This window comes from Erinaceus europaeus, chromosome 4 (genome assembly GCF_950295315.1).
Source record: "Erinaceus europaeus chromosome 4, mEriEur2.1, whole genome shotgun sequence".
Lineage (NCBI taxonomy): Eukaryota > Metazoa > Chordata > Mammalia > Eulipotyphla > Erinaceidae > Erinaceus > Erinaceus europaeus.
The window spans coordinates 142151692-142178174 of record NC_080165.1 but is presented as its reverse complement, the minus strand read 5'-3'; the positions used below and the strand labels follow the sequence as shown (position 1 = coordinate 142178174).

The following is a 26483-nucleotide window of genomic DNA, read 5'->3' as shown; positions in this document are numbered from 1 at the left end:
AAGAACAAGAGAAAAGAAAGAAGGAAAGAAAGAAAAAGAGAGAAAGAAAGAAAGAGAGAAAAAGAAAGAAAGAAAAGGAGAAACAGGATTTTATTGCTAGCCTAAGAATCAGCAGTGTTAAGCACAGTCCACTTTTCAGATCAGAGACTGGGTACCCTTTTTGCAACTCTGTCTCATTCCTTTCTAGAAGGTCTCCCATGTCAATGCCCCCACTTTCCACTGCAGGGTTGGGCCTGCCAGCGTCCACTATCTAGCCCTCATCTATCTGATAACCTCTTCTCAGCTCCTTTCTCACTCCCGCTACCCCTTGAGCTCCCCAGGCATCGCCTGCCCAGGCTTCTTGTCTGCCATGATGGCTACGTGTCTTCCCTTCATTAAACATTTGCCCATCATGCCCCCACCCTGTTCAAAATGGCGACCATTCCCAATCTCCCTCAGTTTACTGATTTTGCTTTTTCCCATGTTTATCTCACACCACACACCTACGTTATTATGGTGTGGAGCCTATCCACACCGATTAGAATGTGAGCCCTGGGAGGCCAGGGATTTCTGTTCTATCCCTGATGCACCCCAAGTGCTTAGGACAGTGCTAATATGGGAAGAGGCAACTCAATAAATATCAATACATATAAAGTGGGAATTATTAAAGTCAATGGAAGTGGATTTATTGTTATGGGATACAGTGGTATTTCTGTGGACTGTTAGATTCATAAACCTAAAACGTGCTGCTCTTCAGGCAGACTCTAAGGTACAGAGTTTACATCCTAGGTATTTAGCAATTTATTTTTGCACATCTGGACATCACACATAAACAGTGACACCACTCACTCCTGGACCTTTTTCTTTCTTTTCTTTTTAAGAGAAAAGGGCAGAGAGAGAGAGAGAGAGAGAAATCAGTGTCATAGCTGCCCTCAGTGATGCTCCCATGTGGTATTGATTCTCAAACCTGGACTGACCTGGTAAACTATCTCTCTGCCCCCAGATCAGACCTCTGTATTGATTGATTTATTTTAATCTCTTGCTGTTGCTAAGGCCTCATGGCTCTTGGCTGACTTTTTTTTTCCCAAAGAGAAGGCAGGAAAGACACTACAGTACCAAAGCTTCCTCCAAATCAGTGAGTACTGGACTTGAAGCTGGGTCTGGTGTCTGACAGGGTGGACACTCTATCTAAGTGAGCTATGTTGCCAGCTCATTTCACCTGCCGACTTGATGCTAATCCCCCAGATAGTGGTTAAGATCTTGTATTATCCAGGATGATTTTGACCAGACAGTTTTAGATTCTGAATTGAAATATGCCATGTTTCAACTGTACAGATTCTTAGACTGAAAAAAAAAATACCATTTATAAAAATAAGAAATAACATTGACAAAACATTTCCTTGGTTATCCCAGTGAAGAAAACAGCAGAATCCAAAGAAACATTTATGATGGGGAACTCGGTGGTGAAAATAAATGGAATCTATTTACCAGAGTCACATGCCACTGGCCACTTAAAGACTCACCCACTTCAACTAACTTATGATGGAAGCTTCAGTGAAATTAAGAAACAAGAAATGTTCAAGGGGACAACATCACTGCCATCTCATCTCAGGAATGGAGGGTCAGTATATATTTTTTATTTATTTAATCTTCTGGCTATGATAACTACGAAATTTTTCAGTTATCTTTCTTATGTAGATCACTGGATTACTTTTTCCTTTTTCCATAGAAGGAGAGATTTCTTCTCACATCTGAATGGAGCTAGTTCTGCTTTTGGTTGTTTTTTTTTTAACACAGAATTATTTTTATTAATTTTGTTTGTGAGTGCTTTTATTAGTAATCTAGTAGTGATTTACAAGGCAACCAGTGAATATCTCCATACCACACCCACCACCAGATTTGAATGGAGTTGACTTGAAATCATTTCCTATTTGATCTTTAGGAGACATTTATTCATATCTGCCAGAATGCTGTCTAATAGAACTTCCTACATTGTGCTGTTCCAGCTGGCCCTCAAATAATAACTGATCATTCTGTGTATTGAGTGATTTGGGATTATTTGAGGGATACTTTGGAATTGATTTATTTATTTGCCACCAGGCTTATTGCTGGGACTTGATGCCTGAACAGTGACTCCACCACTACCTGTGGCCATTTTTTTCCCACTCTTTTTTTCTTTTTGATAGCCAAAGAGAGAAATTGAGAGGAAAAGAGGAGGAAGAGGGAGGGAAGAGAAAGAGACACCTGCAGCATTGCTTTACCACTCGTGAAGCTTCCTTCTTGCAGGTGGGGACTTAGGACTGGAGCCTGGGTCCTTGCACAATGTAATGTGTGTGTGTGTGTCCTACTGGGCATGTCACCGGGTACCCTGGCCCCTAAGAGGAGATTCTGACATGGAATAGCCCATTACTTTCCTTTGGATTACCTTACCTTCATTATCTCTCTAGAAGAGCAAACACTTGGTTTTATTTTCCACTCGAGACTTTAATTCAAATATATATAGATAGATAGATAGATAGATTTGCAGAGAGTTAAAACAGAAACATCTGATGGACTTCTGTCATCTATGATGTCTCCCTCTAGTAATTCCCCCTAAAACGAATAAGCATGACCTTTATTTCATTTCATACCAGGTTCCTAGATAGGGCTTCCTTGAGAAGCAATTTTCCTATCATCTTAAGGGTGTTTGGAGAAGTGTTCACTAGTGTGGGTCCTGCGACTCTTGACCCGGTGTTTTCTGAAGAAAGCCAGAATAAGTAAGGGGCTGAGTTAGGCACAGAGCAGAGGGAGCAGGGTCAGTTATCGAGCCCCAGCCAGTAATGATGCTGAGAAGACAGCAGCCCGTGACCTGAAAAGGACCACTGTGTCTGAAAGTTTCTTCCTACAGGTTTCCATTGGGTCATTATGGTCAGCCATCCAGTTCAAATGTGCTTAACTAGATTAAATTCCAGAGGCCGTTATAAGACCAAGCACTCGTTGCCCTCACTTTGGATTTGGGGTCTGATTTTGGCTTGTGCGCCTGGGAAATGCTGAAAACTTGCCCTGAACTGGCCATTTGGCAGCTAGTTAGTTTAGCTGAGTTGACCTCGTCTGCCAGCACAGCCAGGAGAGTGTCATATACACAGAATTTATATTAGGAAGCCCCAGCAGTCCTCGTAATGTCTCTCTGCATTCAGAACATTTTTTAAATTAAAGGGGAGGGGAGAAAAAATGGAATGTCTCCTTAAGTGGAAGAGAACCGCTTTAAATTGGGGCTTTGGGAGTTGAGCACAAAGCATCAGACTGGCCACTGCAACAAAATCTTTTCCAGTTGGTGAAATCAGAATAGACTATGGGCCTCAGAGCCTAAACAGCAACCGCAGCAGGAGAACTTGTGTCTCTTTCAGCACTGAAGTGCAGAGGAAACATTTCTCTTGCTGTCCTGTCCTTGCAGTAATTAAAGCTGACTTGGGAAAGCCAGACAAGAGCTGTTTTATTTCATGACTTTTTTTTTTCTTTTCTTTTTTTTTTTTTTCTTGCAAAGCCTCAGATGTTACAGCATAATCTGGCAAGCCAGAGTTCATTATGTCTTCCACAGCTTGTGGTAGCAAAGGTACTTTCAGTTACAGATTTTTTTTTTTTTAATCCCACACACAACAAAAGAGCAATCGATTAGGGGCTGGCAGCACTGCTTTCTGAGTGCCCAGGGTTAGGAGGGACTAGCAAGAGAACTCATTGTTTTTTTAGGACAACTTTTGCATCCTCTAGTGATTGTATCTGAGTTGGGTTTGCAATACATCCTGACTAGTTTAACTTCCAACAGCATTTTTGTTTTATGAATCTTCAGTTCTTTTAATCATTGGATGGAATTTTGAAATGATGCCAAAAAAAAAGTTTATACAGTAGGATTAAAACGAACGAGAAAATGGAAACTATTAGCAATTCTTTTACTAATTACATTTGTGAATCAGCTTGGGACACTTGATAATTGTTTCTTGTAAGCGTTTAAGTGAATAATTCCAAGAAATGACCTTTGCTATATAGTAGAGTATTCCCAGCTTTGATACGAAGGCCCAACCCTCAATTAAAAGTTTCCATCATTAGGCCATAAAGTAGAAAATGAAGACTCTTTGTCAGTGAGCAGGAAGGGACGAAAGTACATAACTAGCAAATGGGAAGGCGTATGAGATGACACGGGATTGAACAGAAGCCTGAGCCTCTCAGTTCGAGCGGACAGATGAAGTGGAGGCACACTCCCAAACAGGGTCCTTATGCTCCTTACACAGGCTCCTACTGTGAGCGTAGACTGCTCTCAGATGGGCCTCCTTTTTGCTAAGTGCCTCTCCGGCTGGAGAGAGAATGACTGCAGTCACATGCCACTTACTGAGTGGCACATAGTTAAGAAGCACATCACTGAGCAAAGTCAGCAAGCACTGTGTGGACGTCACAGAGTGTATGTACCTCATGGCGAGCCAAGATGACTTCACCAACTGCAGTCCTAGGCTGTTGGGTCTGTTGTTGTATATCTGGTCTGTGATTGACCAAAATACTGTGGCATCACACACAGCTGCGTTTGATTTTAGTGAAACCACCTTGGTTTGTATAACCTTCATTTCAGATATGGATAACTAAAGATATGGGATGGCCAAGACTTCAACTTTATGCTGGTTGTGATTGAAAAAGAGATTTTCTAAGCAAGATATCACAAATAAGAGCTTGCGTAGCCACTAAACTTTCCAGAGGAGAACATACTCTCAAGTACTTATCAAACTCCCATTTTCAGACAGTCTCTCTGTGTCTATTTAAGGATTCATTCAAGGTTTGGCAGGTCTGCTCCTCAGCAACACCCCATCTTCTCTTAGTTCAGGTTGCCATATGGATTGAAAATAGCTTGCATTAAAATATGTATGTGTTCATGGATCTCCAGCCAGCAGCCAGCCTTCCATCCATTTCAGTGGCCCAGTCCAACAAGCCCCCTTATATCCTTGCTTTAAAAACTTCTAAGGCTTTCTTTGTGGCTGCTGCTCAAACTCTTGTCATTTGGAAGTCTCTTTAGGAAGAAAGTCCAAGTGTAGTCCATTGTAGCATGTCAAGAACACTTTACTGAAAACCAGAATCCTTGGATGTAGGTTTGGTTCAATTTTTGGACAGCTGACTTGGGCTGTGTTTTCTTTGAAAAGTCTCAACATTTTCAGAGACTGTTTTCTGATCTTTAAAATGAAAATAATTGTACTCCTTCACTCCCTCTCCCTCTAGCCCATACTGTAGGTTGTGAAATAGTGAACAAGGCTGGAAAGTCTTACTTAGAAGCTTTAGAATATTTAGCATTGTCAGGATAAAAAAAAAATTGAGAAAGACAGATAAAAAGATAAACAGACAGTCACTGAGTCAGACAAACAGACCTACCATAGTACTGAAACTTCCTTTCACACAGTGGGTGCCAGGCCTGAATCTTCATCACACACATGGCAAAGCAGAGCACTACCCAAGTGAGCTATCCCACTGGTCCCAAAAAGTGATTTTTGAAGGGAGAAGTTCTAGTTAAAGCTTGCTGAAAAGAAATATAAACAACAAAAGGGGAGGTGGGACAGAGAAATAAAAGTCGTTGGTGTAACTGAGAAGCAATTCCAACCCCAAACCACAAACATAAACTTTAAGTATGAGCTTGATTTATTTATTTATTATTATTATTATTTTTTTGGCCTGCCTAGCATTCTTTCTTTTGGAGAACAAGTCCTCTCCCATTATATAGTAAATCCCTCTTAGTCCATGTTTGGAGGCGAGCTGACCCTCTTTCCCCTGCTCCTTTCCCTTTGGTGCTGTGTGGCCCAGGCTTGGCTGATGAGTCCTCCAGCCCACTGCCATCAGAGTCAATCCAGAGGTGGATCCAAACCTCTCCCACTGAATTGTTCTCTAAAATGTTTGCCAGAGCTTTGGAGGCTAGTGCTCTTTCTCTAAGTTCACAAACTGTAAAGATACGGTCTTGGAGCCAACACTCAGCATTCCATTGTCCTATGGAGAGTGGTTCTGAGAGTAAAGTGCATAAACAGACTTTCTTTCCACTGTTCCTGAGGCACCTACAATGGAGAAGTTCACTTTCAATGGAGACTGTTTCGTTTAGTGAATCAGTACATCCTCTCTCTCTCTCTCTCTCTCTCTCTCTCTCTCTCTTTTCATTTGTTCTTCCTCTTTTCTTTTTATTTCATCTTCCCTGTACATATTTTTTTTGTCTTACAAGAGCATCTTAGTGAGACCAGGAAGATCTCACTGGGTAAGGCACATAACATACTTTGCCATACTTATAGCCCAATTTTGTCTTTGACTCTCTGTCTCTGTGGGTTAGGAGCTATGAAAGCATGTTTAGGGCCACACACACACACACACACACACACACACACACACACACACACATCTAATGGTACAATCTGTAAGGTTTTTGTCACTTGGAATATTGCAATCAAGGAGTCTTGTTAGCTTCCCAGACTCTACAAAATAGGGATGCAAAAAAGATATGAGAGCAGATGCCTATGCAGACCTTGAACAAGAAAGATATTTCACTAAGTCTTTTAGTTCAGGACTGTGTAACTGATACTCTTTACTTAAAGAAATGAGATGTGGATGTAAACAAGTCCCAGGAGAAGAGGAGATATCTTTGTAAAGATCCCATCCAAGATTTCAGATGGAAAAGGGACGTGAGAGAATGGAGCTGAGTGTGATACACAACACAGCCCTCTTTTCCTTTAAGCCAGCTAGATCTAGTAGAGGGAGTAGTGCTTCATGAGTTCAGGTCAAGGAGCCGGATACCTGACAATGCTTTCGTGTGAGTCACAACACATTAGTTAGAGATTTTCTGAGCTCTCTAGGCGTGGTGAGGCCACCCTGCCGGAGAAGGAGAGAGACACCCCGAAAACCCATATCAAGACAAATGGAAGATTTGATGAGTGGATGCTTAAGAAAACTAACTAACATCGATGCTGCAGGGTAGCCCAGTTCTTCCCCTCTGTGCATCCTTTAAATTCTTCAACAAGTCAAGGACTCTATTAAATATAACATTATTAGAACAAGTATATTAGCGTGACATATGAGCAGAGATATTGTGATAGAACAGATGAGGGAATCACCCTCCAAAATCACATTAGAGAAATTAAAAATTAGAACTAAAATAACAGAAAACTGAGTAAGACCTAGCAGACAGGCTAGAGGGATTTCTACAGATAAGAAGATATGAAAATAACTAGAAGATCGAGAAAAGACGCAGAGAGCACAAAATTTGTGCGTCTGAAAGAGCAGCTCCTCTTCTGCCTTCTGTTAGTGCCATCTTAGTTTGGACTGAGTTGTTATCAGGCTCTCTTCAAGCGATTTAAATATGTGAATCCATTTGATATTCACAATGATTCAGGGTGGAAGAGATCTGAACAAAAAGATCAAGAAAACAGTAAGATATCATAAAAGACACATTTATGAAATACTTAAATAGGAAGTCCCAATGGACCATCCTGTCCTGAAAACATTTGGTCTGGAGTCATCGATACAAGACATTTCCAACAGTGTTCGGCACTGGAGCATGACCAGTATGTGGTCGACACTCAGTTAGTCATTGTTAATTGGATGGATACATGGGGAAAAGGATCCCATGACCACCCAGGCTGAACAGGCAAGTCACGTAGAAAGAGAAAAAACAGGCTGCCTTTGGCTTTATTAGAATCCCCTCAGTGCCAGGAAAGAGCAGAATCCTATCCACGAAGTCCCAAGTATAAGAAGGATTACCCAAGAATTGGATGACTCGCCCAACTGTCCTCCGGTTAAAAGACAGCAGGCATTTTTTTTTTTCAAACGTGATTAAACTTGGGTTATGAACTCCTTATGCACTTTCTAGAAAACTCTCAAATAAGATGAGTCAAATTCAAAACTCGGAAATGAAGCAACCGTGGTTCTAAAGCATCTGTGGTGAGTATTAGGTTTGTCTTCTTGTTGAGTTAAAAGTAAACAACTCTCAGGATGAGGGGACAGAAACCTTGGCAGTGTGACAATAATGTAAACAAAGCTGACACTTGAGAAAATGTGCGCTCAGGTCCTTCATAAAACAGACCTTGTCAAGAGTGAAAGTTTGAAATTGAAATCGTTAAGAATGATTTCAGCATCCTAATGTCTCATTCTTTTTCCCTTAACTTCAGAGAGATCTTTTAGACACTAATATCTCTTGTGAAGAACCATTCGTCTGAAGTCCTGCAGTTCCTTCAGTCTCACCTCAATTTCTGTTTCTCTGTTCAATTCAAACACAATCTATATTTAATACTTTTTTATGACAGGAGCATGTATGGTATGATCCTACTTGTATGTACCCATTTACTTACTTAGCCACTTTTCTGTTCTTTTATTCTTTTTGTCTTTTTTTATATGTATATGTGTGTATATGAAACATATCTGGAACGTACTGACAATATTTCTGGGTGGCGGGTGGGATTTTAGATGATTAAAGTCTTATTTGTAGTTTTCTTTATATGACCTTGTCATAATAAATTTATCATTTTTTTAAAAAAAATAATGAAGTCATTATTCTTTTGAGAAATTAAGGCTAAAATGACTGGAAAACTGTTTCCATTTGGAAAAGACATGCACTGGCCAGAAGGATGCTCTGGAAGTCCACTGTATGTGGCAGTTTCTACTTGATAAGCATTTCTTGTTAAGCAAAGCCCTGTGCTAAAGGTTTACAAGAGAAATAGACCTTCTCCCTGAGGAGTTTACAAATTCTGCTCACAAATGCTACTCCAGCATGGCCCCTGAAACAGTTGCATCTGCCTTACTTGGACACTTAGACCCAGTCCCAGGCATCTGACTTAAAATAGGTAGAATTAGATGAACATCAGAAAAGATATTAGATAAAAAAAACATTTTAATAAAATAGCCCAGTGATATGAAGGCACACAAGTTTCAGGAGCACTGTTCAACGACTAACTCTAAAGCTGGAAGAACAAAGGAGCACTGAAAAAGTGTCCTGCATGTCTAACAGGGGGAGTACCTAGCCGGGACTTGAAGGTCAAGGTTTCCCAGGGCCTGGGAGGCTTCTGGAAGGTGGGTTTTTCAAAAGGGGCAGCATACTTACTGTATTCTTTGCTAACAGGGTGATCTGATGTGCTACTGATGGCGGTGGATTCAAAGACCAGCAGATGGCTGACATAGCAGAGGCTTCAGACTGTAGGGAGTCAAGGAAATGTTTTCCATGGAAGAGTAACTCACCCAGGCAGCAGAGTGAAGGATGATAGGGGGATGGGGAGCCTGGGACAGAGGAGACCCATAAAGTGTGAAAATTGCTAGCTTATTAAGAAAATGTTTGCTGCCTCTTGTTTAAAGACACTTATAAACAGGGGGCCAGACAGTAGCGCACATATTACCAAGCTCAAGGACCCAGGTTAGAGCCCCCTCTCCCTACCTGCAGGGGGTTCATGTCATGAGCAGTGAAGCAGGTCTACAGGTGTCTTTCTTTATCTCCCTCTACCTCCTTCTTCCCTCTCAATTTCTCTCTGTCCTAGCCAATAAAGTAAAATAATAAATTTTTAAAAAGTGGCTGCCAGGAGCAGTGAATTCCTAACGCTGGCACTGAGCCCCAGCGATAATCCTGGAGGCAATAAAAAAAATAAAATAATAATAATAGTTGAAAGGTCTGTCAGAATTATAGCAATATCTAAATTTTAGATTTTCTCTTTATCATAATTATTAGTGGTTTTGCATTGTTCTAAGGAATATTAGTCTATAAAGAAACATGCCTTTCTTCGGTGTGTGTATGGCTCTGAACTAGATGTTGCCAGCATTGATTCATGAATGGGCAGTAGTTACTCATCAGTCTGTATGTGGCATTGCGTTGGCTACAGTGCTTGATTTTAGTGGTTCCCAGTAAAGTAGAGGACTCTTGCCAATGACTGGAAAGAGAAGAGCTTGCCTTTGCTCTGAAGCATGTAGACTGCAGATGAGAAACTTGGAAACACTGCAGCCATTTTGCTCCCCTCAGGACTCCCAGCTGACTACAAATGGAACCAGATGAAGCTCAGAACTGAAAGAACACCGGAAAGATGGAGCCTTGTCACACTGTATCTAAAACCCACCATACTGCTGGACTTTTGGGTTCTTTGAACCAACAAGTTACATTTATTGTTGATGTCAGTTAGTAGCAGGCTTTTGTTGTTTGCATAGGAAGACACTGTAGTAAAATGATATTATTTTGCCTGTAAGAAGAATTTCACAGAAGAGCTTCAAGGAATTACCATCCTTAATAGCATGGAACAGGAAGCTGAGAAGAACAATTATACCAAGTGACTGAAACAAGATATAAAAACATAGGCAGGAACTCTTTGCCAAATATAACAATGTGCGATTTAGTAATAATGACCCCACTATAAGTGTGTGTGTGTGGGGGGGCATCTGCCTTGGATGTGATAAAAAGAGACATAAATCAAGCAAGACTGTTCATGTAGTTTTAGGCTGCATTCTGTAGATTATCTCTTTGCTCCACAGGCCAAACATTTTGCTCAGTGATGGGTTCCAGACTTAAAAAAGATCCAGACCAACAGACATTCAGAGTAACTGAGCAGGTTGGCAAAACAAGACAAAACCAACAACAACAAAACCACCTGGAACTGTTACCATATGAGGAGCAGTGACACCAGTAATGACCGCTGAGATCATTGTAAGGATTTACTAGGTCTCTACGTTGTGCCTGGAATCGTACTACATCCTATCATTTAATCCTCACACCAACCTTCCATTGAGGGCTGCTATTATTTACCACCTCACATACAGCGGAGGAAATCAAAACTCAGGTTCAACAGAAAAACTTTACCCAGAGTCACACAGTTAGCAAGCGGTAGAACTGTGAGTTTAAATCACAGGAGGTTACTTTATGCAATGAACAAGCATTTCAAAATTGAAAAGATTGTCAAGTGGAAGAAGGATAAAGGTTTCAAATGGTTCTGATTAGCAGAACCAAGACCAGTAAGTAGAAGTTACTGGGAAACAAATTTTCAAAGAGGGTAAAGGTATCTCTCTCTCCCATCTTTAATACAGTTGGGTGTTTCTTACTGCTTCTCTTTCACTGGGGGATAGAAGGGCTTTGAGCCTTTCCCTAGCCAGACTGAATAGTTCCTCCTCGATTCTCATCTTCTTTCACCAGTTAATCACACTTGCTTTCTCAACATACTTAAACTATAGGAAAGCATGTTTTACTTATTTTCCTCAGAAAATCAGCATAGCACAAAACCAGACTTGCTTTGGCCCCCAGCCTGTTCTATTTCTCAATCTCATCATTACTGCTGGTGGCAACTCTACTGTCTTGTTTCTCCGGGTCTACCTTCTGTTTTTTCTTTTACCTGAAAGCAACTATCAGATTCTGTCAACATTTTTAGGATCTTTTATTATTATTCCTTCTTTAGTTCTACTGTCCCTCTCCAAGGATTATTCCTTACTCCCTGATACCCTCCCAAGTCTCCTAAATGCTTACACCACTGTAGATCTCCAAATCTTATCACTTCTTCTTCTTCTTTTTTTTTTTTTTTCTTGCCTCCAGGGTTACTGCTGGGGCTTGGTGCCTGCACCATAAATCCACTGCTCCTGGAGGCCATTTTCCCTCCTTTTGTTGCCCTTGTTGTAGCCTTGTTGTGGTTATTATTGTTGTGGATGTCGTTCGTTGTTGGATGGGGCCCAGAGAAATGGAGAGAGGAGGGGAAGACAGAGAATGGGAGAGAAAGATGGATACCTGCAGACCTGCTTCACCACCTATGAAGCAACTCCCCTGCAGGTGGGGAGCTGGAGGCTCGAACCGGGATTCTTATGCTGGTCCTCGCGCTTTGCACCACTGTGCGCTTAACCCGCCTGACCCCCATCTTATCACTTCTTTGTCTAAGACTCTCTGACATCAAATTGGGTGTACTAACTCAACCCAATTTGTTGGGAACAGGTAGCTGTTGCCAATGTGTCCCAAAAGAAACCCGTTTCTTTCCAACTTTCTTTCTTTCTTTTTCATTGATGATACTTCAATTTTATTTTATTTTTTAAATTTTATTAGCGATTTCATGTTGATTTACAGAATTACATGTCAACAGGAATATAATTCCACACCATTCCCACCACTAGATTTCCAATCCCTCCACTGCAAGCCACTGTGGTTCTCCCAAGATTGCTGGCATGGGTTAACTATCATCTCTACAACTGTCCACATGTGGACATAATTGCTCCCCTTTTCTCCCAGGTCTAGTCCTCTCTTCCCCTTCAGACCACACATAGCCCTATTATTACATCCAAATGTCCCTCCCTTTTTCCTCCTCTTGATGGAGCTTGTGTTCAGAGCCCTCTTATCCTCTTCCTCCTATCACTTCTGCCACACGGGGAGTATGGATCAAAACTGGTTTTGGGGTGCAGAAGGTGGAAGGTCTGGCTCCTATAATTGTTTCTTTGACAGACATGGGCATTGTCAGGTCAATTCATACTCCCAGCCTGTTTCTGTCTTTCCCTAGTGGTGTAGAACTCTGGAGAGGTGGTGAGTTCCAGGATATATTGGTCAGGTCATCTGCCCAGGGAAATCAGGATGGAATCATGGTAGCATCTGCAACTTGGTGTTTGAAAGATGGCAGGATATAAAGTAAGACAAAAAGGTTAATGAACAGGAACCAAAAAGTAGTTGGGTAGAAGAGATTAAGGATTATAGGGTGGAAGAAAGCTCGGAAGTCTACTTTAGGCATGTTTCTAGGGGCCCACGACCACGTTAGTTTTTGCTTGAGTTTGATAGGTAGCATGAAGTTGGATAAAACTAGTGTCTGAGAAAATGGTGTCAGAGTGGAGAAAAGGGCTAGAAAATTGGATTGGGCAGAGAATAGCTCCCATTCTTGAAGAAATTCTGTGGGTAAAATTAACTATTTACTTCCGTCCACCCGACCCAGGGCCCATATATTTATTTATATTTAGCACCAGCACCTGTGTAACCTCTGAGTCACTATTGGCCTGAACTCACAGCTCATGGTCACAGCTGGGAACAGTGCAGGCTGGACTGTTCTCAGTACCAGTCTTCCTTGAGTGGTAGAGGAGGCTGACCCAGCCTCCTTTTGGAGAGTGAGGCAGGCCCTACCATCGCTGCTCTACAGTGAGGAGAAGGTCTAGGAAGGCCCACAAGAGGGCTTACAGTGACGTTCCTGATGGAAGTGACCAGTGGAAACCTGTTTCTGTCTTGCTAGCCCTGTGTTATCTTTTGCCCTCTGTACCAACTTTCTCCTGCCTTTCTTTTTTCACTTATGTTACTCTCCTCGAGGAGAGTGGTGTCATTTCCCATTATAGCATTATAGCAAAATAAATGTATTTTTAAAGGCTTACTTTGTGGTTCACTTCTCCCTTTCAGTAATCATTTCCTTCTCATCATTCCTCTAGCTTTTGTAGCCTGGTGAATTTCACATCTGAGTACTGAATTGAGACTCTGTTGGAATTCTCCATTAAAATTTCCCCCTTAGTTCATACAAGGTTTTAAACTTCTTCAGGTAGCACTGGTGAAATAGCTCACTTGAATTGACTTCCTGCTTTTCCATGTGTGTGGCCCAGGTCCAAGCCCAGCACCTACCATATTGAGGAGGCTTTGTGAGTGTGGTCTCTTTCACTCACTCTCACTCTCTATTTCTAGCTTTAAAAAATAAAATAAAAATAAACTTCTTGAGGGTAAAACCTTGTATTTTGTTTTATCTCAGTTAACACTCAGCACTGGGTTTTTCAAACAGGTTGAGGCATTTCTCTTATTTTCAGATAAAGGAACCAATACCAAGGGGTTAAATAATCTACCCAAGGTCACTTCATTGATAAAGGATGAATCCAGAATTTTTTTTTTCTGCCTCCAGTCACTGGGCCTCTGTGCCAGCACTATGAATATACCACTCCCGGTGTCCATTTTTCACTATATATATATATATATATATATATATATATATATATATATACATACATACATATACATATATATAAATATGTATATATATATATCCATTTTATTGAATAGGACAGAGAGTAATTAAGAGGGGAACAGGAGAAAGAGAGAAAGACACCTGCAGACCTGCTTCACTGCTTGTGAAGTGTCCCCCTTGCAGATCTGGGGACTTGAACCCAGATCCTCGAGCAGGTCCTTGGGCTTCCTACTATGTGCTCTCAGCCAGGTGCATCACCACCCAGTCCCCTGAATTCAGGATTTGAACCCATGTTGTTTGTATGTAGTTCAGCCACTGTACCATGATGATTACATAGAACATTAGTCAACCCCAATATTTTTCTCTTCTTGACAACCAGGAGGAATCAGCACTATCAAACTTTATATTGTTTTTACAAGAACCTTCTTCCTCACACTTCCAGAAGAGGATATATACAAATTTGATTTATAAGGAGGGAACCTTAAGGTCAACCTTGACCTTAAGGAAGGTGAACTATTGACTTTTGAAAAAGCACTAGTTAAAATGTGTCATTCTTGATTCCAGTGATTGAAAGACCTGCTGCTGTTTTCAAACTCTTACTTTAGGAATATTAGATATGGGTCCTTCTTTGATCGCATATCCAGATGAACTTTTTAGTATTTTACCTCTTCGGAGATTGTGATACCATATCTATGTTTTTACACTGTATTAAACAAAGTCATCATTACAGAATATTAAATAATTAAACAGTTTTGGAAAGTTTGCTTGATCTTTTGTCTTTTTATGAGAAAAGGAAATGTTCTGTCAAATGTTTTTTTTTTGGGGGGGGAAACACACATTTATGGGAAAAACTATGTTTGGTGACTCTAATCCTTGGGACAGAAATAAAGACCAAGGGTGCAAGAAACAGAGCTGAATGCTTACTGGAGCCCTTACTACACAGGCAGCAGGACTAATGACACACACGTGGATACTCAGAGGCCATGTATGGATGCATTCTTGCTGATTTTTGCGGCAAATGTTCTATCTCCAAAAATGAGATTTTTGTTGTAAAGTTTGTACTTATTTTACTCAGAGTTGTTTGGGATTTGAGGAGAAGTTGTATGTTTCATAGACAACCTCTATTTTAAATAAAATTTTTAGAAGCTATTAATTTTTTAAAAATAGAAACAGTTAATGCTGTGGTGTGGTGGAAAGAGCAGGGAAATGGAAATTATGATGTCAGGCTTCCAGCCCTGACCTTCTATGGAACCCTGGGCACATCTGACCAACTTGGGAAGTGTTCTCTTGTCTCCGGTAAGAGGTCTCTTCCAGCTCTTAAACCTGAGGATTTTGTGATTCAAACCTAGAGCACTTCCCTATTTAAACAGTGACCTCTGGTGGTGCATATCTTTCACCAGTTTTCTGATTTGCAACAAGTAAGCTTTGGATTTTATTATTGTTTCTTTCATATCATTAAGCAAATCTACCTTGTTTCAAAAAGATACATCTTAGTTGGAACTAAGATGTTGATAAAAACAGAAGCTAAAGCACCAAACCTCATTTTTATAAGCAGTTCTCTGGGAGTCTATAGCTGGCTCTCAGGACCCACGGGAAGAGAAATGTGCTCAAACGTCTGCTGAGTGGCGTGTGTATTCTTCCAGGGACAAGGGGAAGAGGCGTGTGAGAGCCCCATCATGCCCCAGCCGCTCGGACCTGAGCAGACCAGAAACCAAAACAGGTGAGCCCCCTCCCCCCACCTCAGCCTTACCATCCCATTCACAGGAAAAACCTGCAGGGACAGTATCTGATGATATCTCACTCTTGAAAGCTCCAGGAATACTGTCCAGCTTAGTCACATGTCAGCAAACATTTTCATCCTTTTTAGAATAGTCCTACCATTCTCACCACTGCTCAGCTCAAACATGTACGGAACACAGTCTCAGTGAATGTAAGGACCTTCTTTTATAAAAGGACTTGGAAAGCTGACAGATTTGATATCAGCATTGTTCTGGAGTTCAAAAATTGGCTGCTCACTTAAACTATAGCAAGAACGGCTCTTTGGGGGGATTTAAATGTTGAGTTGATAAAATATCTAACAATGTGAAATCATAGGCTAGAAATGATGTGAAGTATATCCTTTCAAAGGAATAATAGCATTTAGGAAAATGAACTGATGCAATATTGAATAGAATGAATAAAACTATTACATGAAGCCAGTAGAAGTTGCAGAAACACCGAAGTATGTAGTTTATAGATATAGCTTGGTCAGGAAGACATGTGAAGTCAAGGATAATATAAACAACTACCTGACTTCAAACATTAACCCTAAGAAGGAGAAAGGAAGGGGAGTCACAGAGAGGGCGTGAACTATGTCTGTAATGTTTATTTCTTTCAAATAAGAAGGTTAATGGTTAATAGGGTGACTGTTCAACCAAACTCATTGTATTCACTCAAGTGTCTGTATATAGTCATCAAACTTTTCTTGTCCACTTGAAACTTTATGAAACCAAACTGATCCTAGTTTCAACATTATCTTATCTACGAAACTAATTTCTTGTCAGGAAAGTAACTTTTGTGGCCAATGGGAATCTCTGATGTACTCAGGAAAATCTTAGACAGACTTCTGTGCCAGCGTTGTTGCTAAGGTTTTTACATTTACATGCTAAAAATGCCAGCCAATGAGCACTGTGTTGAGTTTTTATGTCCAGAACTCAGTGCTGTGGTTAAGAACTATAACCACTGAGACAGCAAAATCTTCAAAAACATGCTGAAATTTCTGCTTGACTTACCCAATTTCCTGTTAAATCATAATTTTTATATTTAGTGAACTATGAACCTAGATGGAAGTACTTTGAAAAACTCAGGCTATTGCCCTAGATTGAGACAAAAAATCAACAACAACACCTTTATTCATTTACTTATTTGCTCACTTGTTTGTTTATGGACTTTAAAAAGTAACCACATAATTCTGCGCTTCAGGTTCTAGATTAACACAACATTAGGTATAAAATAGAATTTTTGTGACAAGCAGGAATAGAGATAGGTGAAGATGTGCAAGGTTTTCCTGGGAGAATAATGAGAGCAAACCCTAGCACACTATGGGTGGCTAACATCTATTCTGAGAAGAAACACATCTTAGAGACGTTCAGAAATGCAGTGACTTCTGGCTCATACATGCAAAAATTTGACTCTTCCTTGGATAAACACTTAGCACTTTTATTTGTCCTAGAAAACAGATAACTATGATCTCTCATAGAACTAATCTACTAAAGAGTATTTTATCTTGTTGGTTTAACATTGGTTTGCAATACAGTATCTTTAAATTTCTTATAATATTTTATTCATTTATTATTGGAGAGAGACAGAAATTGAGAGCAAAGGGAGAGGTAGAGATGGAAAAAGAGAGAGAGAAACTTGCAGCGCTGCTTCACCACTTGTGAAGCTTTCCCCCTGCAGGTGGGGACCAGGGGCTTGAACCCGGGTCCTTGAGCTTAACCAGGTGCATCACCACCTGGCTTCACAATATTAAAATATTTTAGAAGCAGATGCTCACATCATTTTTTCTCTGTGTATACAACTTACCATAGTCACCCCCAAAGTTCTGTGTTACCACACCAAAGGAAACCCCCATCTACCTCTCCACTTCCTTCTTCTCTCATTCCCTCCAGTAAGCAAAGAGTTGGTTTTGCTATTCTTTTCCACGTTAGATTGTTTCTATTATCTACATTCCATTTTAAGTGAAACTGTCTTTCTTTGTTTATGTCACTTAACATAATCACTTCCGGTTACGTCCACTTTGTCCTAAGCAACAGTTTCATCTTGTTTAACAGCCTGACTAGTCCCCTTGCCTTCCTTATCTAATCATCTGTTGAAAGGCATTTAGATTGATAGATTGGAAGGCTATTGTGACTAGTGCAGCTATGAACATAGGGTCGCATAAGTCCCTTCAGGTCAGTTGGTCATATCATTTGGGTATAGACCTAGGACTGGTACTGCAGGATCATAGGGATCACACCAGTTTGCTAGAGTCTGTGCTCCTCACAGACTTCCTTGGTCATATTGTCCTTATCTAATTATTATTATTACTGTTTTTGTGGAAAACAACCAAAAGCTATACAGGTCATACACCATTTCACTTGTTCTCTGCCGGGCTAGCTTTGTGGGTGGGAGAGAGAAGACCAGGAACTCATGGCTGAGAGGGAACGCAATCCAACATAATTATTTATCTGAGAAAAATCTGCCTTTATATCTTCCGAGGCAGAAGTGGGAGGCCAGAAAAAGGAACTGGGTAGGAGAGTGGGTGGAGAGAAGGAAAAGAGCGAGAATTCCATCTAACCAGTGGGGATTAAACCAATGCCCTGCAGGCAGGGCGGGTCTCAGGCAAAACAATGATTATGTAAATAGACCACAGCATCAAGCAATGCAAGGGAACCTGGCATGATGATCAACATGGATAGAAACAGAATCAGAATTAGCCAAAGGAGAAATGATGACCAACAATTCTTTCACTTTCTCTGCATCTCTTTGAAAACCTCTATAATTTTTAATTATTCACATGAAATGTTTAGAGTCCTGGCACGCTGTGGTAACTGATCCAAGAATCACATAACTGGTACCAGGTCTACTTTGAAAGGGCACGAATTCCCTGACTCAATATGGAGTGAATGTGTTAAGGAGAGGGCTTAAAACATTCACATGTGTTGGTTGTTGGATGCTAGTCACTACCTTTAGAGATGTTTCTTTTGTCATGTCATCAAATCCTCATCATCCTGGAGGCAAATATTCTAATCTCTATTTTGTTGATGAGGTCCTGAAAGGAGAAGAAAGCAAACCCCAGTCATCCAGTAATGCTTTTTTTTAATTCTCTCTCTCTCTCTCTCTCTCTCTCTTTCCAGAGCACTGCTTAGATCTGGTTTATGGTAATACAAGGGACTAAACCTGGGACTTCACAGCCTCAGGCATGAGAGTCTCTTTGCATAAAATTGTGCTATCTGCTCCTGCCCTTGAAGTTGGGTTTTGAGTTGAAATCTGTTAGCATCCAAAATCTTGACTCTTCCCACTGTCAAAGTCACTTGATGTTAATGACACAGATCGCATCAAGATCTGGGCATTGTATTTTCTCCTTATTCTTTATACATCTACAGTTTTCTGTTGTAGAGTGATAAGTTTACATGAAAAATAGCTCAACTGTTTGCTTAACTAATAATATACATGTTAAAAAATTTATACAGCTTAAGTACTACAAAGTGTCCCAATCATCATTGACCTGCGTTCTTCAGTTGAGCTTTTCTGGGTTTAACTTGGGGTGATTCACTTAGGTTCATTGTACCTCTAGAATTAATTAGATTGGGGGGCAAAGTAGAATTTAGTTCTGGAATTTACTTATATTATTAATGAACAATAAAGACATATGACGCTTACAGTACCTTTTCCACAGCTCATTCTCCTACCCTGGATTTCTTTTGCAGTTTCAAAAGCCAGCGTGCAAGGAAAGGGTACAGAAATAGAAGTAGACGAAGTCTTCTGGAATACAAGGATCGTACCAGTTATGCACAAATTAGAAAAGGGTAAAACACAGTTTTTGTTTTAAATTGAAAATGTCCATGGTTATTTATATGGTCCCCATTGCCCTGATATTTTTAGTACACGTTAAAAGTCGTTTCTGTGAACATGCTCAAAGCACGTGAAGTCATCCATTTATGCAGTAATATATGCATGAAACAATATGTGTAAACCTACATTTTTGTGAGAAAACAAAAAAAAAAAACACTTTAAAGGAAGCAAGAGGATCTCTTTCTAAAATTCCCATTGAAACATATAAATCATCACCTTTCCTACCCAAGGAAATATTGGCTTTGACTCTCCAGGACACAAGTTCATGCAGGAAAGTGAAAGACGGTAGCAGATTTCAGGCCTCTCTGAAACTTGGGGCTTCATGGACTGATTTCCTTGCCAAGGGTGCCCCTGGTTTTCTAGATCCATCTAGATATGCCATATTCTCTTAAGACTGAGCACACTTGCGGGGAATGCCCATCCAGAACAGGAAGTGGTCTAGGACATTGCCAACCCTTGCCTTCTGGAGTGCCTTAGCCATGGCACCCACGACAAACAGGCTGCCGCAAAGGTATCCTGTGGGAAGCTGTCTGAGGGATGCCCCCTCTCTCAGTATCTCCCCTTTGATTGTTCCTCAAACATTCAGTCTCTGCAGTTGAAATGGGTTCCCCTGGAGCAGTGGGTATGGTCACAGGGCCACCTCAGAGTGATGGCAGCACGCAGTACGCAAGGAATTGTATGACATACACTGCTTGGATGAGGAAAGCAGCATGGTAGCCACAGGGAGAGGTGGGAGAAGGAAGGTAAGTGAGTCCTCCGGCAACACAGCAGGGAAGTCGTGCCAGAGACCTACTTCTTCAATAGGGCAAGTGACCTCACCGCTCCTCGGCTCCCTGGTGCTTCTTGGCGGAGGTTGTGGTTGATGTGAGTGTCTGGGACAGGACTCTCTGGCCTTGATGACACCACTAACTAAGCATATGGGTTTGGGCTTGGTCTCTGTCTGCAGTCCCCTTCTCTGGTTCTGAGCAAGACGAGACCGTCATCAAAGTCCACGGCTGCTCGAATCCCACGAACGAGAAGGAATGCAATGACGTTCCTCTTCTAGAGTGACACAACCACATGGCAGTCAAGCAGGTTAACTCCTGGCCCTCTACTTTAGAAGATGCAGGCAAAACTAGTGCGAGGAGCAGTCCGTCTGGGTAAACCAAAAGAGGAAGGACTGGGGGGAGCACAGCAGAGAGAAGGCCTTCAAACTGAAGAGCAGGCCTATCGCACAGGCCTTCAAACCAAAGACCTTCAGGAGGATGCTGAAGGCCCTGCTGCCACAGGCCCCAGCAGAGAGTTTAGCAGGAGCTTGAGATTTGCGGTGTAGATGCGATGTCCCTTCTCAGGGTGGCGAGACATAGAAGCCTGGCATCTTTTTCACAGACAGCTGAATTAACAGCACATGATAGCACTTGACGCTTTGAGGTTCTTTTCCTTTCTTTTTCACTTGTATATTTTGACGTAAATTCAGACTGCAGGAACGTTTTAAGAATAGCACAAAGCAGTCTTGCACACCTTTCATCCAAGTTATCCGACTATTGCTCTCTTACCACATTCCCTGCTTCGCCCTCACTTTTCCCTCTTTTGCTCTACTTTTCTTTCACACACTCCCCCACATACACTTCTAAACACACAGGTGGAATCCCTCCTTCTGTACCATTTGAGAGCAAGTGGCCAGTATGATGTCACATGTCCCTAAGTACTCTGGCATATTTCTGGGAAGAAAGGCATTCCGTTACACATGTGAAAGTTCTTGGGAGTCAGGCGGTAGCTCAGCGGGTTAAGCGCAGGTGGCACAAGGCACAAGGACCGGCATAAGGATCCTGGTTTGAACCCCCAGCTCCCCACCTGCAGGGGAGTCGCTTCACAAGTGGTGAAGCAGGTCTGGAGGTGTCTCTTTCTCTCCCCCTCTCTGTCTTCCCCTCCTCTCTCCATTTCTCTGTGTCCTACCCAACAACGAAGACATCAATAACAACAATAACTACACCAAAAAACAAGGGCAGCAAAAGGGAATAAATAAATATTTTAAAAATTTTAAAAAGAAAGTTCTCATACCATAATATTATATAAATCTTGTTCAGATCTTGCCACCAGTTGTCCTAATGATTTCTTTTATAGATAACGAAGCTCTTCAGGGAGTCCGGGCAGTGGTAGTATGTGCACATTGTACTGTGTGCAAGGAGGACCAGGGTTCAAGCCCCCACTCCCCTCCTGCATCAGGGATGCTTCACAAGCAGTAAAGCAGGTCTGCAGGTGTCCCTCTTTCTCTGTTCCTCTGTATTTCCCCCTCCCCTCTCAATTTCTCTCTGTCCTATCAAATGAAAAAGGAAAGAAAAAAAAAGCCATGAGAACTATGGATTCATAGCGCCGGCAGCAAGATCCGGAGGTAAATAACCCTGGATACCAACAAACATTATAAATAAATAAGTAAGTAAATAAATAACTTCTTCAGTCACACATTCCAGTTATTTGTGTGATGTATTTGAGGAATGGAGAGTCATTATTTTATGGATGGCATGACAAAGTGGATTATCTGGCATTTCCTTGTCATAGACCCCGATGAAACATGTGGGCCAAGCTTGTGGCATGAAATGAGGCTTTGCTCCTGCCAGTGCATTCTGCCAGAAGGCACGTGCTGCTGATCTGGGTCACTGTACGTAATAGGGACTTTGACCACGTGGGGAAGGTGGGAGCTGCCGGGCTTCCCACTGTAATATACTAGGGTTCCCTTTGCAGTTATGAAGAATCTTATGGGGGAGATAGGACTTCCAGACTGCTTTGTGGATCAGCAAAATAACTCCGTTAGATGGTGTTCAGCTTTGCCGTGGGCATGACCTAGGTTTGAGCCTAGCCGCCTCCTCTACATTGAAGGAAGCATCTCTCTCTCTCCCTCTCTCTCACTGAACAAGTCAGCCTTAAGTGGTGAAAACCCAAAGATGCAGGGGGTGGGTGGGGGAGAGACACTGCTTTTTCTTACCCAACTAGACTGAGGAGCTTATCTTCCCCACCAGCTTTGGCCCCCTGAGGCCTTTTTTTTTTTAAACAATATGAGGGGGGGTAGGGGAGAAGGAGAGGGAGAGGAGGAGGACACTTGAGTACCACTCTGACATATATAATGCTAGGGATAGAAGTTAGGACATAAAGTCTGGTGTTATGTTCACTGTGAAATCTCCAGGTCCATCCTTTGAGATTTGTTTGTTTTTGTCAATGCTGGGATTTCACCTTTCCCAGCCAACTTTTTTTTTTTTTTTTTTAAGAAAGAAACAGAGACTGAGAAAGAGAAGAAAAAAAACACCACAGAGCAGGGGACAGAGGAGGCACACCCAGTTAAGTGCATATATAACCATGTACAAGGACCTGGGTGGGAGCTCGCAGTCCCCACTTACAGGGAAGACAGACACTACCTGAGTAGCGAAGCAGGTTCTGCAGGCATCTCTCTTTCTCTGTTCCTCTCTATCTCCCCTTCCCTCTCCATTTCTCTCTATCTTGTCATATAAAAATAAAGTAGAAAGAAAAATAATGGCCACCAGGAGCCGAGGATTTATAGTGCCAGCACCAAGCCCCAGTGATAGCCCTGGTGGCAGAGAGAGAGAGAGAGAGAGAGAAAAAAAAGCTGTCATAGTGTGAGAGCTTCCATCAGTGGGACAGAGGCTGGGCTCTAACCTGGGTCACGGATCATGTACATGACACAACATGCACCTTCCCAGGTGAGTTTTCTTGCCACCTCCATCTGCCTTTACATTTTTGTTGGTAGAGGGATATCAATACTTTTTTTTTTTTTTGCCTCCACTTGCTCACTGCTGGCACTATGAATCTACTGCTTTTGTTGTCTTTCTTTCTTCCTTTCCCCCCCCCCCCCCCAGGGTTATTGCTGGGGCTTGGTGCCTGCACTATAAATCCACTGCTCCTGGAGGCTATTTTTTCCCCATTTGTTGCCCTTGTTGTTTATCATTGTTGTTATTATTGCTGTCGTTGTTGGATAGGACAGAGAGAAATGGAGAGAGGAGGGGAAGGCAGAGAGGGGGAGAGAAAGACAGACACCTGTGGACCTGCTTCACCTCCTGTGGAGTGACGCCCCTGCAGGTGGGGAGCCGGGGGCTCGAACCGGGATCCTTGTGCCAGTCCTTGCGCTTTGTGCCATGTGCACTTAACCCCCTGCTTTCCTTCCCAGCCCCCTAGAATCTTGATACTATATAGATTTAAGTCATCTGTTGAATCTGTGTGACACAACAAACCAACTGCTATAAAAAGTTAGTTAGATTCATAGTTTAAGATTTGACCCTTGGGTCTTCCTTTTAAAACTTCTTTTCTGTCCAAATAACTACTCTTTACTAGAACCTACTAGACTGAGGGATTTGTGGAGACCACCCACTGCCAGGGAGTGACCCCTGGCCCAAGCTTGGGGTTCTTGAAGAAATTAACCAGTCACAGAAGAATAAAACAACAAAACAGAAGGTTTTTTTTTTTTTTTTTTTTTTTTTACAACAGAGCTCGAAATTTTTCCCTTTATTTAAAGTTAGTCTAAGTCATTTCCCATCAATTCATTTGTTTAACTGCATAACTGAAAGGCATTGAAGGCTACTTAGCTATTGAGGTTTGGACTTTTTTTTCTTAGATGTTATTGTGGAAAAGAGCTAAAAATGGCCCGAGCCATTTCCTCCTGCAGGCGCACGCTTCCTCCACGCGGACTTTTAAGAACACATTATGGCATTTATTTAAGATTGGTTTCCTACTTTTAAATTCTGTGATAGAATTTGTCAGCGATAACATTTTCAGCTAAATATCTTACACCTTGGATGCTGTGTTTCTTTTCATGCTCCATTTTGTGCTCTGGTTTCCCTCCTTATGGATAGTACCACTTTCAAAAATCACCAATTACAAACTGAAAAGTTCTGGGTCTCCCCTTTTTTTTTTAAGTCTTCTGTTTCATTTCCTCTCTCTCTCTCTCTTTTCTCTTTTTGCCTTTGGGGTTACTGCTGGGGCTCAGTGCCAGCACTATGAATCCACTGCCCCCGGTGGGCATTTTCTCCCCTACCCCCCATTTCATTCTATAGCACAGAGAGAGAGACATTAAGAGAGGAGGGAGGTAGAAAGGCAGAAAGATAGACACCTACAGACCTGCTTCACCGCTTGAGAAGTGACACCCCCCCACACACACACAGGTGGGGAGCAGGGCTTCAAACCCAGGTCCTTGGGCGGGACCTTGCTCATCTATGTGCGCTTAACCAGGTGCACCACCACCCGGACCATACTCTTCTTTCCTAATAACTGCCTCCAAATACTGATGGATGTGGCAACACTGAGATTTCATTCTGCCCATAGCCTGTTTTCTCCGTTAATGAGCACAATTCTCATAGAAAAGAATTTGACCATCAACAGTTATATTAGAAAGTGAATATATATATACATATATATATATATATACACACATATATAGGAAGAGAGAGGGAGAGAGAGAGAGAGAGAGCTGTGTTTTAGATTGTCAGTTTAGCATTCTCACTGTACCATGTGATGCTGATACAAAGTGGAAGGACAACCACTACTCACGTAGCATGATGCCCACTTCAGGGCACCAGACCTGGAACACAATATGCCTTGAAAGAGAAAAATGCCACAGTATAAAGTCTTTTTTTTTTTTTGTGGCATACAGAAAAAAAAAAAAAGCATGACTCCTGGAGGGACTGGGACATGCGTGGAGCTTTGGAAAGGACCAAAAGTCGTAAGAACAAGAATAAGAGGGACATTCTATGCAGAGGAGTGGTGCTGCTGAGGGCTGTCTGTGGAGACAGAAGGAGTGGACTTCTGCTCTGAGTGGAGCACGGGTGCAGGTGGGCATCTGGGATGAAGGCCAAGGTGCAGACACAGGGCAGTTTCATGCATCAGTGCCCTCTTTGAAGTAGTTGTATGTTTTAGATAAGCCACAAAGGAGATGGATCAACAAGATGGAAAAAAAAAAAACAAAACAGGTAGCTATAAATAAGAAAGCAAAAAAAAAAAAAAGAAGAAGAAAGAAAGAAAGAAAAAAGATTAGGATTTTGAAGATGTCCAGGGAAATGCAGACATCGTTTTCACACTATTTGACACTCGTGAAAGCTTGACCTTATTCCCTAACTGCTGCTTTGTTTTGTCTCCTCTCACAGAAGGAAACACCGAGACAGTCTGTGATGCGTGCACACAGCTCTATCAAGCTCTAGAAGAAGGGAACCTGCTTGGCAAGAAATTTCAGCGAAGGAGTTTGCTCCTGAAGAGCCTCTATCAACTAGTCGATGTTGGTTCAGACTTGCTCAGCCTTAAACTTGCAAAAATTATTCTAGCAGTAAGTTCCTCTTTCCTCTGACCTAGTAGACTGTAGCACCCACAGGCTTTGCCCAATGCCATATTTTCAAATATTATCAAGATTAGAAATGTAGCGTGTTCCTTTAGAATCTTGAAAGAAAATGAAAGATCCTAAACGGACAGGCTCCAAATTTGACTAGAAGGTGCCATTTAAGGAACCGAAGCTGAGTACATAGGAAATGTTCAGATAAGCTCTTACATTTGCACTGTAGGTAGATTTAAAAAGAAAAAAAAAAGTAACAAAAGGTAAATGCATTCAAAACAGTTGTTCGAGTAAGTCGATTGAAGATAAGTCTCAGAGCACACAGGCTGTGGTTTTTGCCCTGCGGTTCCTGCTGGGGCTTGATTCTATCACGTGATTTTAATAAAAAACTTAACCACAGCTCGGGCCTTTGGCTCCGTGGCCTGGTGTTTCAGGAACCAGCATGAGACAGAGAAGTAGCCAGAAGTGGTCATGGGAAGGCAGTCGTGGAAGGTTCCTGTGAGATGTTAGAAGAAAAGACCAAATAAAAGTCTGCAGAAACTGTCCCAAACTCAAGTGATTTCATTGTTTGAGGGCAGCACAGTCATAAACAGTTGGAACTAAAAGATAAGACATAATTATTGGAGAACTTTCTAAGAGAGCCGCTAAAAGCGATGAGCGCTGCCTTGCTTATCTAGTTTTATAGGAGTCAAAGTTAC

General features: G+C 41.7%; 1 protein-coding gene across 3 annotated transcripts in view; it reads left to right on the top strand.

Moving 5' to 3' along the window:
• Positions 1-26483, top strand: part of ARMC2 (armadillo repeat containing 2) — a 149540-nt gene that overhangs the window by 23809 nt on the left and 99248 nt on the right. For all 3 annotated transcript variants that reach the window (XM_060190653.1, XM_060190652.1, XM_060190654.1), the window contains 4 exons: positions 1393-1600; positions 15530-15606; positions 19337-19435; positions 25607-25782. In XM_060190653.1, the coding sequence (XP_060046636.1) occupies positions 1393-1600; positions 15530-15606; positions 19337-19435; positions 25607-25782 (560 nt within the window). The remainder of the gene's footprint in view (positions 1-1392; positions 1601-15529; positions 15607-19336; positions 19436-25606; positions 25783-26483) is intronic.